General features: G+C 46.5%; 1 protein-coding gene across 1 annotated transcript in view; it reads left to right on the top strand.

The window, feature by feature from the left end:
- Positions 1-16450, top strand: part of CACNA1A (calcium voltage-gated channel subunit alpha1 A) — a 203883-nt gene that overhangs the window by 54831 nt on the left and 132602 nt on the right. The window contains exons 3-4 of the mRNA XM_088839319.1: positions 13011-13102; positions 15108-15260. Of these exons, the coding sequence (XP_088695445.1) occupies positions 13011-13102; positions 15108-15260 (245 nt within the window). The remainder of the gene's footprint in view (positions 1-13010; positions 13103-15107; positions 15261-16450) is intronic.

Genomic DNA, 16450 nt, shown 5'->3' with positions numbered 1-16450 from the left:
TTTCACATATGGTGATGTATGTGTTTCAGTGCCATTCTCTCAAATCGTCCCACCCTCTCCTTCCCCCACTGTATCCGAAAGTCTGTTCTTTGTGTCTGTCTTCTTTGCTGCCCTGCACGTAGGATCATCAGTACCATCTTTCTAGATTCCATGTATACACATCAATATATGATATTTGTCTTTCTCTTTCTGACTTACTTCACTTGTATAACAGACTCCAGGTTCATCCACCTCATTAGAACTGACTCTAATGTGTTCCTTTTTATGGCTGAGTAATACTCCATTGTGCATATGTACCACAGCTTCCTTATCCACTCGTCTGCAGATGGACATTGAGGTTGCTTCCAGGTCCTAGTTGTTGTAAATATTGCTGCACAACACTGGGGTACACGTGTCTTTTTCAGTTCTGATTGCCTCAGGGTATATGCCCAGCAGTGGGATTGCTGGTCATATGGTGGTTTTATTCCTGGTTTTTAAGGAATCTCCACACTGTTCTCCACAGTGGTTGTATCAGTTTGCATTCTCATCAACAGTGTAAGAGGGTTCCCTCTTCTCCACATCCTCTCCAGCATTTATTATTTCTAGACTTTTGAGGAGAAGGCAATGGCAAGCCACTCCAGTACTCTTGCCTAGAAAATCCCATGGATGGAGGAGCCTGGTAGGCTGCAGTCCGTGGGGTCGCTAAGGGTCGGACACTGACCGACTTCACTTTCACTTTTCACTTTCACACATTGGAGAAGGAAATGGCAACCCATTCCAGTGTTCTTGCCTGGAGACTCCCAGGGACAGGGGAGCCTGGTGGGCTTCCGTCTATGGGGTCGCACAGAGTCGGACACGACTGAAGTGACTTAGCAGCAGCAGCAGCAGACTTTTTGATGATGGCCATTCTGACCTGTGTGAGATGATACCTCATTGTAGTTTTGATTTGCTTTTCTCTAACAATGAGTGATATTGAGCATCTTTTCATATGTTTATTAGCCATCTATATCTCTTCTTTGGAGAAATGTCTGTTTAGGTCTTCTGCCCACTTTTTGATTGGGTTATTTCAAATAAATTGTAATTAAGGTTATTTTGATCCTAAATGTGTATGCTCAGTTTTTAAAAATTAGGTTGTTTTAAGCTGATTCTGTCAGAGCCATACTTAAATAAAGTATTTTTGTAGACTTTTAAATGATTACAGAATAGGAACTTCCCTGATGGTCCAATGGTTGAGATTTAGTCATCCAGCACAGGGGGTGTGGGTTTGACCCCTGGTCAGGGAACTAAGATTCCACATCCCTTGCAGCCATAAAACAGAAGCAGTATTATAACAAGTTCAATTAAGACTTAAGAAAATAGTCCATATAAATGATTACAGAATAAAGGTTATTTCAGTGATATATTTATACTGCTTTCCCCCGAAAACATCTGATAAAATGTAATGCTTGTTTTATGAATTTAAAAGTAAAATTGAGTCTCTTACTCCCTCAAGAAAAAAAAAAAAAACTGACATGTGGTAAGAACTAAAGTAGTGTTTGTAAATAGTGTATAGGATGATAGGAAAAAAGTGATCAGTGATTAATAGCTAACAGCTGTTCGGTATGACAGTCCCTAGGCACATGCAACTATTTAAAAGATTTTTTCTTTTCCATTATGGTTTATTACAGGATAGTGAATATGGCTCCCTGTACTATACAGTAGGACCTCGTTTATCCATTCTATATGCGATCGTTTGCACTTGCCAGTCCCAAACCTCTTATCCATCCGTCCCTATCCTCCCTCCCCCTGCTGCTGCTGCTGCTGCTAAGTTGCTTCAGTCGTGTCCGACTCTGTGCGACCCCATAGACGGCAGTCCACCAGGCTCCCCCTTCCCTGGGATTCTCCAGGCAAGGACACTGGAGTGGGTTGCCATTTCCTTCTCCAATGCATGAAAGTGAAAAGGGAAAGTGAAGTCGCTCAGTCGTGTCCGACTCTTAGTGACCCCATGGACTGCAGCCTACCAGGCTCCTCCATCCATGGGATTTTCCAGGCAAGAGTACTGGAGTGGGTTGCCATTGCCTTCTCCCCCCTCCCCCTGCTGCTGCTAAGTCACTTCAGTCATGTCCGACTCTGTGTGACCCCATAGACAGAAGCCCACCAGGCTCCCCCATCCCTGGGATTCTCCAGGCAAGAACACTGGAGTGGGTTGCCATTTCCTTCTCCACCTAGGCAGTCACAAATCTGTTCTCTATGACATGTGACTATTTTTAATGGAAATGAATTGAAAGTAAATACAATTTAAAACTCAGTCCCTTAGTCATAATGGCCACATTTGAAGAGCTCAATAGCCACATGCAGCCATTGGCTACCATACTGGCCAGTGTCGATCAAGACTATAGGAGGAAAATGTTTAATCGCTAAGTTATGACTGACTCTTTTGTGACCCCATGGACTGTAGCCCATCAGGCTTCTCTGTTCATGGGATTTCCCAGGCAAGAATACTGGAGTGGGTTGCCATTTGTTTTCCAGGGGATCTTCCCAACCCAGGAATCCAACCCGGACTCCTGCATTGGCAGGCAGATTCTTTACCTCTGAGCCACCTGGGAAGCCCATGGGGGGAATTGTCAACAACAATAACACGGCAACCCTGCTAAGCCTGCTAAGGAGGGGTGGGCAGCGGAGGGTTGGATTGGGAGTTTGGGACCAGAAGATGCAACCTATTATACATAGAATGGATAAAGGACAAGGTCCTACTGTATAGCATGGGGAACTATATTTGATATCCTGTAAAAAAAATCAAAATGGAAAAGAATACAAAAAAGAATGTATATATTTATGTTTAACTGAATCACTTTGCTCCACAGAAGAAATTAACACAACATTGTGAATCAACTCAACTTCAATAAAAATGCAAATAATAATAATAATGAAAAACAAAAATAGCACAGCAACCCCAAGAGGAAAGCAGGCAAAAAATGTGATCAGACAGGTTAGAGAATAAAAGTCTGAAAAGCTAATCAGTCGATGACGTGGTATTCAAAACCACTTGTAATCAGAAAGATGAAAATTAAAACAGTGAGTGTCTCTGTATGCCTCTTAGAGTGGAAAAAATTAGGTGGTTAAGGGAAGGGTCAGCCGGTTGTGGTGACAGAGGAAGCTCCTCCCCCTCGTGGGGGCGGGGCCTGAGGGGCCACTGCTGGGGCAGTTATGCTCTCAGGCACGTAAGTCTCCGTGAGACTTTTATTGGTTTTATAAGGAGCGGGTATGAGGTTTTTCGCTCCAGCACCATCTGTGGAGGATGAGCAGAAGGCCACCTGGTGTCTGTGCCTGGGGGACGGGCAGGTGGGACGTGACGGGTGCACTTCGGCAGCCCCCGGGCCCAGCGAGAACCCCAAACTGCACGTCTGCTGTTCTGGGTGAAAATAGAAAACAAGAGAATAGTCCTGACAGTTGCCATTGATGTAAACTTAAAATACATGCGTTCAAAATAAAGCGTGTGTTTTGTAAGACTGCACTCCAATAAGACCAAATTAAGCTTACCAGTGTACTCTGGGGCGGCGAGGGGTGGGAGAAATGAAACTGAAATACGCGGATGAAAGGGATGGATGAATGAACAAGTGAACAATAAAGGCGCGTTGCACAGACCAAATCTTGACTCTGCGTTTGAGGGCTTAGAGAAGGAATTTCAGAAATAGTTTTTCCAAGAGAAGCTAAAAGCCAGGTGATGTAAGAATAAACTTGAAGAAGATTTGCAAAATCTACCAATAGCAAGAATATAGACTGCATGGGAAGCAGCTATGCTCCGAATACTTATCTCAGAAGGATTGGACTGGATCTGTAGGGGCCGATGCTTCTTTAATTTATGTTTGTATAAAGGAAGTCTGTTTAATATTTTCTTTTATCTGCATGGGTTTTTCTTTTTTATTGGAGTATTGTTGCTTTGCAGTGTTATGTCAGTTTCTGCTGTCCAGCAAAGTGAATCAGCTATTCAGGTCAGTTCAGTCGCTCAGTCGTGTCCGACTCTTTGCGACTCCATGAACCACAACACACCAGGCCTCCCTGTCCATCACCAACTCCCAGAGTTTACCCAAACTCATGTCCATTGAGTCAATGATGCCATCCAACCATCTCATCCTCTGTCGTCCCCTTCTCCTCCTGCCTTCAATCTTTCCCAGCATCAGGGTCTTTTCCAATGAGTCAGCTCTTCGCATCAGGTGGCCAAAGTATTGGAGTTTCAGCTTCAGCATCAGTCCTTCCCATGAACACCCAGGACTGATCTCCTTTAGAAGGGACTGGTTGGATCTCCTTGCAGTCCAAGGGACTCTCAAGAGTCTTCTCCAACACCCCAGTTCAAAAGCATCACTTCTTCTGCGCTCAGCCTTCTTTATAGTCCAACTCTCAAATCCATACATGACTACTGGAAAAACCATAGCCTTGAATCAGCTATACATGTACATATATCCCCTCTTCCCTGGATTTCCTTTTCCTTTAGGTCACCGCATAGCATTGAGTAGAGTTCTGTGAGTAGGTTCTCATTAGTTGGGCTTCCCAGGTGGTGCTAGCAGTAAAGAACTCGCCTGCCAATGCAGGAGACATAAGAGAGGTGGGTTCAACCCTGGGTCAGGAAAATCCCCTGGAGAAGGGCATGGCAACCCACCCAAGTGTTCTTGCCTGGAGAATCCCAGGGATGGGGGAGCCTGGTGGGCTGCCGTCTGTGGGGTCGCACAGAGTCAGATACAACTGAAGCGACTTAGCAGCAGCAGCAGCAGAACACTCACCTGGTAAAGATACTGAGGCATAAAATGAGACCTCAGTATTTAAAGCCACAAGCATATAACCTGGCAAAGAGAATAAACTTAATGAAAGTTGGTTCCTTCATCAGTCAATTCTGGTATGACTTAGGGGCAAGTAATAAAAATTTAAATAATGATGATAGCAAACATTTATATGTTGTTGTTTAGGTGCTAAGTCATGTCCAATTCTTTTGCGACCCCATGGATATAGCCCACCAGGCTCCTCTGTTCATGGTATTTCCCAAGCAAGAATACTGGAGTGGGTTGCCATTTCCCTCTCCAGGGGATCTTCCCGACCCAGGGATCAAAACTGCGTCTTCTGCTTGGCAGGTGGATTCTTTACCTGGGAAGCCCAAAATAATAAATGCAATTTAATAAACAATATAATCCCAGAGAGTTCTCTTTATCTAGAGGGGGACATGAAAATCCTCTCTGAGAAGAAAAATTTGAACTGCAGCCTGAAAGATTTGAAGAAGGCCAACTAGGCAATGGAGGGAGAGAGTTGAAGGCAAGTGTTAGCAGGAAAAGAGATGGCCATCATATGAGTCCATGGTAGAAAGGAGATTTCCTGTTGGAAGAACAGAAAGCCAAAGTGGCTGGAGTATAGAAAGAGTGGTCAGGGGAAATCAAGTCAGGCAAGGTCTTGTGGTCATGGTATAACCTGGATTTTATTCTAAGCCTGATGGTAGCCACTGGAAGGTTTTAATGAGGGAGTTACAGAAAACTGGCTTCCCAAACTCAGTGTGTCCACAAGCCAGCTCTTTCCCTACTTTTTATTGGAATTTAGTTTCTTTACAATGTTGTGTTAATTTCTGCTGTACAGCAAAGTGGATCACCTATCTATCTATCTATATACCTCCCCACTTTGTCATCACAGAGCTTTGAGTGGAGTTCTCTGTGCTATACAGTAGTTCTCAGTAGTGATCTATTTTATACATAGTAGTGTGAATGTGTCAGTCCCAGTCTCACAGCCCAGCTCTTGATCTTCCTTCAGACCTCCCCCTTCCCCCGTCCTCCCCATCTCAGCTGATGATTCCATCCTTCAGGTCAGCTCAGTTCATTTCAGTCGCTCAGTCGTGTCCAGCTGTTTGCGACCCCGTGAATCGCGGCACGCCAGGCCTCCCTGTCCATCACCAACTCCCAGATCCTTCAGGTAGCCCTGTCTTAATTCCTCCTTCCCACCACACACGCCATCCTTCCATTGGAAGCACGCCATATTGTTTTCCATAGCACGACACACCATGTATAGTCCCATTGTCCCAAAGTGATTCACTGTCACCTTGTTCCTGGTGGCATCCTGAGGTCCTTCCTGAGTGGCTGGTGCATAGCAGGTACTCAACAAAGCCTTGTGAATAAATGAATGGTCATCACTTGGTGGTCCATTTGTAACCAGAAAGCCATTCTTCCCTTCCTTTTCTTTCCCACCACTGCCCCTGCCCCATCCAACAAGTCATGTGAGGTGGAAAACTGGGGTCCTGCAGTCCTGGGGTCCTGGGTTCACATTCTCACTTGGCAGTGTGGACCTCCATGCCTTAGTAACTTCTCTGGGCTTCAGTTTCCTCGTCTGTAAAATGGGACTCCTCCTAGTGATGGCTTGGATGCAGGGAGCACATGGTGAGCCCAGGCAGGTTTCCTGGTGCACAGCAGTCTATGGCAGCTATATATAAATCGGGGCCTCCTTTGTACTCCCACTGCCTTTGTCCTAGTTCTAGTCCCCATTACGCTGGTCTGCTCTTGCGGCTGCCTCCGAACTCCTGCCTCCATCACCACCAATCTGTCCTTCCAGCTGTCAGGCTTGTCTTCCTAACGCCAACCCTAATCACATCCCTCCCCTGCTCCGAAACCTCACATGACTCCCACTGTCCACACAGCAGGACCCAGCTCCTCTGCCTCCAGTTCACAGCCTCCAATGGTCCAGCCCACCCTGATTTCCCACCCCCCATCATGTTTCCTGAGGGGAGTTTTCTGCCTCTGTAGGGCATTCTCTGTCTGAGAAGCCTCTCCCTCCTCCCATTCTGCTCCTAATTCCCTGGCATCCTTCCAGGGAGGGGCACAGGAGATAGTCCATCTTGGGTGCCCACTAGGATTGCACTGGGCAGGAGGGAAGTCAGATTAGCTGCATTTCAGAGGCTCAGAGAAGTTAGAGCAAAGGCTAGGTAATGAGGAGATGCAGGGTCAGGGTTTAACTCCAGGTCTAAGGTTTTGTAAGATCTTGTGCTTTGCTGCGTTTTCAGATGGGCTCCACAATCACACTGTCCCCCGCCCTCCTGTCTGTATTCATTTCCTCCTCCTTCCTGCTTCCGACAGCCCTGGGGCCAGAAGGACTTGTACTTGAATCTGTCATCCACTTAGTTGTATGGTCATCTAAGGGCAAGGCTGAGTTCATCTCAGTGTTATCCTGGTGTCCAGCACAAGTAGATCTAAACCCGTCATCTCTCATCTGGACCACTGCGGTCATCTCCGCCCCCTTCCAACCTCCCAGTTTCTGATCTTGACCCCCAGAGCGATCGTATTTTGATAGGTAAGTCAGATCGTGTCTCTGCAATGCTCAGAACCCTCCTTGGCTCCTGCCTCACTCAGCACAGAAGCCCAAGTCCTCACCGTGACCCACAGACTCCTGCACGCTGCGCGGCCACCCCCTGCCCTCAGCTCCCACTGTCGCCCTGTCCACTCAGTTGTGTGGTCTCCTTGCCGTTCCTCAGGTGTCTTTCTGCCTAGAGTCTTCCTCTGACACATTCCTGTGACTCACTTCACGTCTCTTCCCCACTGACTCTTTCTCTGGACCTGACCGACATGGCACACTCAGCACTGGCCGTGCGTGGCCCTCATACACCTGAGTTGAGGTGTACCATAAGTGTAGAATATGCCATCCAGATTTCAAAGACTTAATCTAAAGGAAAGAATATATAAAATGTCTTCTGAGTAATCTTTCATAATGGTTTCCTATTTAAATGATAATACTTCAGATGTTGTTGTTTAGTCACTAAGTCGTGTCTGACTCTTTGTGACCCCCTGGACTATAGCCCACCAGGCTCCTCTGTCCATGGGATTTCCCAGGCAAGAATACTGGATTGGATTGCCATTTCCTTTTCCAGGGGATCTTCCTGACCCCAGGATTGAACCCATGTCTTCTACTTGGCAGGCAAATCTTTACCACTGAGCCACCTGGGAAGCCCAATACTTCAGAGATACCTGGTTGAATAAACTATATTACTAAAATTAATTTCATCTGTTTCTTTGGACTTTTAATGTAGCTATTGGCAAATTTTAAATTTCACACATGGCTCTTCCTTTTTTTTTCTTTTCTTATTAAAGTATAATTGATTTATAATGTTGTGTCAATTTCTGCCATACAGCAAAGTGATTCAGTTATACATATATATAATTCTCTCTTTTATATGCTTTTTCATTATGGTTTATCATAGGATATTGAAGAGTTCTCTGTGCTATACAGAGAGTGTTTATCCATTCTATATATAAAAGCTTACATCTGCTAACCCCAGCCTCCTACTCCATCCTCCCCCCAACATGCCCCCCTTGGCAACCACCAGTCTGTTCTCTATGTCCAACATACGGCTCTTCTTGAAGTTCTGCTGGGTGATGCTGGTCTGAACATCCTTAACACTGAACTACTGCCCAACCAGGCGGGAAAGAGCAATTGGCCTTTACTCATTGAAGTGGGTGTCATCGCTCCCCTCATCTTGCCCCATTTTGCCAGCACGCCCTCTTCCCTGCACTGCTTTTCTCCCTTGCACTCATCACCCTGACATCTGGCGTATTTACTGAGTTTATTCTCAGCCTCCCACACACAGATAGGGATTCCTATGACTCGTGTCCCCAGGACCTGGCACACTGTAGATGCTCAGTTAATGTTTGTGAAGTGAGTGAATGAAAACTCGGGGAATGCTTGTGCAGGTGGCTCAGTGGTAAAGAATCTGCCTGCTGGTTCAGGAGACGTGGATTTGATCCGTGGGTGGGGAAGATCCACTGGAGGAGGAAATAGCAACCCACTTTAGTATTCGTACCTGAAAAATCCCATGGACAGAGGAACCTGGCGAGCTACAGTCCATGGGATCGCAAACAGTAGGACACGACTGAAGGACTGAGCACACACACGCACGCACACACACACACCCTTAACAATGGCTTTTACCTGCTGAGAAAGAAGAAAATAAAGTAGACTGGTGATCCACAGGATGGAGTTTGAGAAATCCAAATGAAAATTGGGAGAGGAAGAGAAAAAAATAGAATTAAATGAATGAAAATTTCCTTGGGGTTGCTTGGCAAGGCCCTCAGCTACACTTCAGCTTCATGGCATCACCCAAATCCCCACCATGCACCATTTCCTTCCTTGAATTTGCCTTCCCACCCCAGGCTGTCTGTCTCAGCCATTTCCTCAGCCTAGAAAGTTCTTCCCCCACTGATCAGATTCCACTTGCTCATCCATGAATCCTCAGCTTGAAACGGGAACCTCCCTGGGTCCCAAATGAGTTAACACTACCTACTGTGTACCCTCAGAGCTGTTGTTTTTGCCTGCTCTAAGAATGCATCACACTTCCCAATGGATTCAATCTCTGTGTGCATTTTTTGATTAAACTGTTTTTCTCCTGCATCAGCCCTACGAAGCAGGGAGGGCCTCAAGTATTGCTTTTCCCAGGACATACGATGTGTTTAGATTACATTTGATGATGGTGGAAGAGGAGGTTAGCCCAATCTAATAGACACATCTCTATCCTAGGAATGGTGTCTCTGGTGGTAAAGAGCCACTCCTAGTGCAGGAGACGCAAGATCAATCCCTGCGTCAGGAAGATCCCCTGAAGGACAAAGTGGCAGGTGGCTCCCCACTCCAGTATTCTTGCCTGGAGAATCCCATGGACAGAGGAGCCTGAGAGGCTACAGTCCATGGGGTCACAAAGAGTCCGACATGACTGAGCGACTAGCGCTTTCACTTTCTGTCCTGGGAATAGTTGGGAAAGAGCTGGGAATACTGTCTTAGTTTGTAGTGCCCCCACATTGACCCTGAGACAAGGATTTGGGTCCAAGTAGCTCATCTGGGAAGTGACTCCACGAAATGTGGGTGGGGGACAAGGGTGGGGAGGCAGGGGAGAATGAGGAGTTGAGCAGGTTACCCTGGATGGGCAGCTGGGCTCAACCTCTCTGGGAGCCTGTATAGAACTCACACCTTGGAGCAATCTAGAAGGAGGGGGCGAGGGAGCTGGGGAATTCATCCACCTCTTCCCAGCAATCTTTGGCAGAGGGCTGTTCTCACAGGGGAATTCACTGCCTGGGTCTGTCTTAGCTTCAGAGAAAGTCCTGAGACAAAAGTGGGCCAATACAGTTTATTAATACAGGTGCCAATACAGGTTGTTAATAGATGCGGATACTGATTGTCTCAAAGACAAAGAGATGTACTATTACTTCTTATGAAATAATATATTTTATATTTATTTATAAAATAAATCATCAACAAGGACCTACCGTATAGCACAGAGAACTCTCCTCAATATTCTGTTGAGTAATCTATATAGGGAAAGAATTTGAAAAAGAATGGTTGTATGTGTATGTGTAACTGAATCACTTTGCTGTACACCTGAAACTGACACAAAGTTGTAAATCATCTGTACTCCAAAATACAATAAAAATTAGAGAAAAAAAAACAAGACAAAGAGGGACTTTCCTGCTGGTCCAATGGTTAAGACTCCACACTTCCACTGCAGAGAGCATGGGTCAGTCCCTGGTCAGGGAACTAAGATCCTACATTCTGCCTGCGCAGCCAAAAAATAAAGACAGATGTAGATACTGGTTATTCACAGGCCAAAGGTGTAAGACTCAGACTCCAGGACAAGAATGAAGACACCCCCGAATTATTGATGTGGTCTGCATCCTGTTAATCACAGTGCATGCTCAGTAGCACCTGGCTGTTCACAACCGCATGGACTGTAGCCCGCCAGGCTCCTCTGTCCGTGGGATTCTCCAGGCAAGAATATGGGAGCAGGTTACTATTTCCTACTCAAGGGGATCTTCCTGACCCAGGGATCCAACCTGTGTGTCTCCTGCATTGGCAGGTAGATTCTTTCCCACTGTGCCACCTGGGAAGCCCGTTCTTAACCACAGAATCCTCTGTTTTCCAGCATTCCTTGCTCATCTTCTGAGGTTCCAGTGACAACCTTTTCTGTGCCGTGGTTGCATGGTCATCCCTGCTGCGTTTCTTATTTGGGAAACAGGTCCAGGGGGTGCCTTGTGCTGAGGAAGGGCTGTGGAACCCCTTGTCTCCCTCGTCTCACCAGAAACACTTTTACACATGAGGTCTTAGGATGGGGCCTTTATGTAAGTGGTGGGGGAAGGGGGCTTTCTACAGAAGGCTCATCTCACCTATTGCCATGACTCTTACCCGCATTTACAAGAGTGACTTTTTGCCCTGAGGCTTTGGGTCTGTAGCCCTCTCTGGGGCTGATGCCAGCTAGTCCACCCCAGCAGGGCCACACCTATTGTTTGAGGTGGGTGTTTGTTTGTTTTTTTTCATTTATTTCCCAATAGCTTAACACACTTCCTGTGTGCCAGGCACAGTGCTTACCACTTCACGTATATTAATTCGTTTCATCCTCACATCCCTTTGAGGGTTCAGTACTATTGTTATCCTTGTTATACAAAAGGGAGAACTGAGGCATGAAGTGGAAAAGGGACTTACCCACAGTCACCCAGCTGGGAAACGGTACAGCTGGAATTTGAACCCATGCAGGCTGAGGTCTTAGTACTAAGCTACGTTCTTGCCGGTTGGTAAAGTCACCTGAGCCCAAAGGGTCTGTCACTCCCCTAGTGCCTCCAAGTTTCCCCACAATCCATCCTGATCTTGGGTTGTGAAATATACTGAGTATCACCTCAACCACGTGCCATGGGAAAAATTTCTCTTCTCATCCCAACGTTTATTGAGTGAAAGGAAGTGAAAGTCACTCAGTTGTGTCTGACTCTTTGCAACCTCCATGGAATTCTCCAGGCCAGAATACTGGAATGGGTAGCCTTTCCCTTTTCCCGGGGATCTTCCCAACCCAGGAATCGAACCCAGGTATCCCACATTGCAGGTGGATTCTTTACCAACTGGGCCACAAGGGAAGCGTTTATTGAGTATTGGGGTCTTTGTGAGAGTTGGACTGTGAAGAAAGCTGAGTGCTGAAGAACTGATGCTTTTGAACTGTGGTGCTGGAGAAGACTCTTGAGGGTCCCTTGGACTGCAAGGAGATCCAACCAGTCCATTCTAAAGGAGATCAATCCTGGGTGTTCATTGGAAGGACTGATGCTAAAGCTGAAACTCCAATACTTTGGCCACCTCATGCAAAGAGTTGACTCACTGGAAAAGACTCTGATGCTGGGAAGGATTGAGGGCAGGAGGAGAAGGGGACGACAGAGAATGAGATGGCTGGATGGCATCACCGACTCGATGGACATGAGTTTGAGTGAACTCCGGGAGTTGGTGATAGACAGGGAGGCCTGGCATGCTGTGATTCTTGCGGTCGCAAAGAGTCGGTCACAACTGAGCGATTGAACTGGGGTCTTTGTAAATCATCTTTTATTCTGTGAAGCAAGTACTATTAACACCATTTTACATATGACAAAACTAAGACCCAGCCTGTGGTAGCCCTGCCAAGAAACCAACCTGGTGCTCTATGACGACCTAGAGGAGTGGAATGGGAGCAGGGAGAGAGGCTCAAGAGGGAGGGGATATATGCATATATATGTATATATATGTCAGTCAGTCAGTTCAGTCGCTCAGTCGTGTCCGACTCTTTGCAACCCCATGGAATGCAGCACACCAGGCTTCCCTGTCCATCACCAACTCCCGAAGCTTGCTCAAACTCATGTCCATCGAGTCGGTGATGCCATCCAACCATCTCATTCTCTGTCGTCCCCTTCTCCTCCTGCCTTCCATCTTTCCCAGCATCAGAGTCTTTTCCAATGAGTCAGTTCTTTGCATCAGGTGGCCAAAGTATTGGAGCTTCAGCTTCAGTCCTTCCAGTGAATATTCAGGACTGATTTCCTTTAGGATTTATTGATTTGATCAATCAATTACATATGTATAATTGATTATATATATAATTATGGCTGATTCACATTGTTCCACAGCAGAAACTAACACAACATTGGAAAGCAACTATCCTCTAATTAAAAAATTTAAAAAAAAGAAACCACAACACTGAACCCTCCACCCACCTCTCAGACCCTGAAACCCACCATTTGCTTTCTGTTCTGGCTTCTTTCTTCCAGCATCTTGGCAACAGTTGGGACGGAGTTTGACCTAAGGACACTGAGGGCAGTTCGAGTGCTGCGGCCGCTCAAGCTGGTGTCTGGAATCCCAAGTGCGTGAGTTTCTGACCCACGCAAGGGGTCTGCTCAGGGGTCCTGGGAGCCCTCCATTTCCCTTCTGCAAGAGGGTCTCATACTCACCCTCAGATGCTTCCCTAGCCTGGGTCAGGGCAGCCTTATCTTTGGGGAAGCCCCTTCAGGGACACCCCCACCCCCACCCCCAGGAATCTGGCTGCAGGTCTGGGTGAACTCCTAAAAGCCAACCAGGAGCCTCACCCATCACCACAACACCCATTTACTGAGCACTTCTCTATCAGGAGCCATGCTAAGCACCACCCAGGACCCCATTCTATAATCACAACCCTGTGAAGTTGATAGGACCAAAATCTCCATTTTACAGTTGAGAAAACTGAGGCTCAGGGCTGCTGAATAATTTGAGCAAAATCATGTGGCTGAGAATGGAAGAATTAGGAGTTAGCCAGTCTGCCCCCACAGCCTGAATAATATTGGTGGCAATGATGGTTACCATTTATTGAGTGCCTACTGCATACCAGGCATGGTAGAAAGAGCTTTTTGTGTATTATCTTTTCCAATGTGTTGGCTCTTTGCATCAGGTATCCAAAGTATTGGAGCTTCAGCAGCAGTCATTCCAATGAATATTCAGGGTTGATTTCCTTTAAGATTGACTGGTTTCATTTTCTTGCTGTGCAAGGGACTCTCAAGAGTCTTCTATTCAAGAGACCAGAGGGGCCTATGTCATGTTAAATCAAGTTCCATCCCAAAGCTAATACTAACAAGAATCTCTGTTTAATGACCAAGGGCTTTGCTAGGTATGAACCCTCTCATTTAATCCTGAGAGGGAGGTGCTAAGTCTCATCCCCATTTATAGATGAAGAGCCTGATAAGTTGAGACTTTTAGTTGGAGTTTCAATATTAAACTCTCAAAGATTAATAGAATGAATATATAGAAAAGTAGAAGGATATAGTAGACCTGAAAAGTACTATAAACCAGTTCAACATAATTAAGATTTATATAGTTTTCACCCAACAGTAGGATACGAATTCTATTCAAGTTCTCATGGACTATAAACTGGGAGACACTGAAGAGTATCCAAGGACATAAAACAAGAAATCCTCATTTTAACTACGTTATTTGTTGTTGTTTAGTTGCTAAGTCATGTCCAACTCTTTTGTGACCAGGGATCAAACCTGTGTCTCCTGCATTGGCAGGCAGATTCTTTACTGTTGAGCCACTTGGGAGCATTTTAACATAGACTTTCCTAAAGGTTGGTTACAGACATGGGATTTGACATCAATTCCAACCTGGGTTCGAATCCTGGCCCCATTATTTCTCACACCTTGAGGCTGAATCCTCATTTTAAGCATGACATCCTCTGAGCTTTGCTTCCCACCTCTGTAAAATGGGGATAATTTTACACGTGTGCCTGCCTCATGGGGTTGTTGCTAAAAGCCAATGAAATAATATCTGGTTTCTCAGGGTTGGAACTAGGATGTTGACTGCTTTCCCAGGCAGAGCTGCAACTAATGCATTTGGCATTGTATGAATTAGGAAAAAGACGCCCCCTCTTGGTGGAAAAAGGTTAGAAAAAGGCACCCTGATCTGAATGAAAATTGTGCAACATCCAGGAATACGGCTCAGAAAGCTATGAATTTCCACCTCTTACTTGCCTCAAAAGTCATCAAATAGGACAGCCTATGCCCAGTACTTTAAAAAATATTTTTTAAAATAGAAAGTAGGGAATTTCCAGTGGTTAATCTCACTGCCATGTTCCCGGGTTCAGTCTCTGGCCAGGGACCCTGCAAACCAAATGGTGCGGCCAAAAGAAAACCAAAAAAAAAAAGTGCTTAAAATAAAAGGCAGGACTGTTCCTGTTATTAAAGTGAGCAGCCTCTGTGTCTTCCATCCATCGTCCCTCATCATTGCCCCGTCCCCTGCCTCCCGCGTGCTCTGAGTTTCCTCAGGGAGCATCTTGGGGTGGCGTTTCAGGGTACCTTCTCACAGGCCTCCGGGGACTCTCTCTCTCTGTGTCTCCCCAGGTTTACAAGTCGTCCTGAAGTCAATCATGAAGGCGATGATCCCCCTGCTGCAGATCGGCCTCCTCCTATTTTTTGCAATCCTTATTTTTGCAATCATAGGGTTAGAATTTTATATGGGAAAATTTCATACCACCTGCTTTGAAGAGGGCACAGGTAGGTCTGAGCAGCATCATAAATTTTTTTCCCAGCCTTCCTTCCCTTTCTTTTCTCCCTGGGGGACAAGCTCCTGGACAAGATCTGCAGGGCTTTGCTTCTTTCTCCTGGAAACTGGGAGAGCATCTTCCCGAAGCCAAGGCAGGCAGGGGGTGAAACAGCCCCATAGATCTTGGTTGTTGCTGGGATGTTACACTGGGGTACCTGAGAAGCTGTTCCAGAGTAAGTGGTTTATTGGGGAAGTGACCCCAGGAAACACCTTCAGGTGACTGAGAAAGTGAGACAGGGGAGGATCTAGTAATATCTAGGGATGTTATCAATAGGTTACCACCTTGGGCAAGGTCACCAGACCTCAGCTCCATTGGGCACCTAAGGGAAGCAGGGCAGGTCACATGCCTTAGACCTATCCCACACGAGGGGCAAGGGAGCTGGGTATTTATCCACTAAATTCTGTCCGACATTGGCGGGAATTGAGCCCAGGATGGGCATTAATGCCCTGGCACAGCTGGCTGCCCCAAACGCTGGGAAGGAGAAGGCATCAAAGATATTTTCAGTGGGAACATGTAGGGGAAAAGGACAGCAGACTACAAATGCAGTGCCTACAGCCTCTGCCTCGCTACCCTGCAGCAACCCCAGACCCTAGCATGTACTGAGTTCTGAACCTCCTTGTTGTTTAGTTACTAAGTCGTGTCCAACTCTTGGCAATAATGTGGACTGTAGCCTGCCAGGCCTCTCAGTCCATGGGATTTCCCAGGCAAGAATACTGGAGTAGGTTGCCATTTCCTTCTCCAGAGGGTCTTCCTGACCCAAGAATCAAATCTGCGTCTCCTGCATTGGCAGGCGGATTCTTTACCACTGAGCCACCAGGGAAGCCTGAAACCTCCTTACTCTGAAGGAAGGGAGAGTCGAGGGTGACTCCTCCTAGTCTCCCCAAGAAGATGCCTTAAAGACATCCCACTGGGAGCCCTGGCACCAACCAATCAGCATCAAGCACAAACAGGATCTTGGCTCCTCCCCTCCCCACACCGTGCCACAGTCAACCCCTTAGCTTAGCGGCTTTCCTGGTGGTTCAAGTGTTAAAGGAGACACCTGCCAATACAGGAGACATGGGTTTAATCCCTGGTCCCGTCAGATCCCCTGGAGAAGGAAATGGCAACCCACTCCAGTGTTCTTGCCTGGGAAATCCCACG

Source organism: Moschus berezovskii, chromosome 8, assembly GCF_049115385.1.
Source record: "Moschus berezovskii isolate FMDL1 chromosome 8, NW_MosBer_1.0, whole genome shotgun sequence".
NCBI lineage: Eukaryota > Metazoa > Chordata > Mammalia > Artiodactyla > Moschidae > Moschus > Moschus berezovskii.
This window is presented reverse-complemented; position numbering and strand designations above follow the sequence as displayed.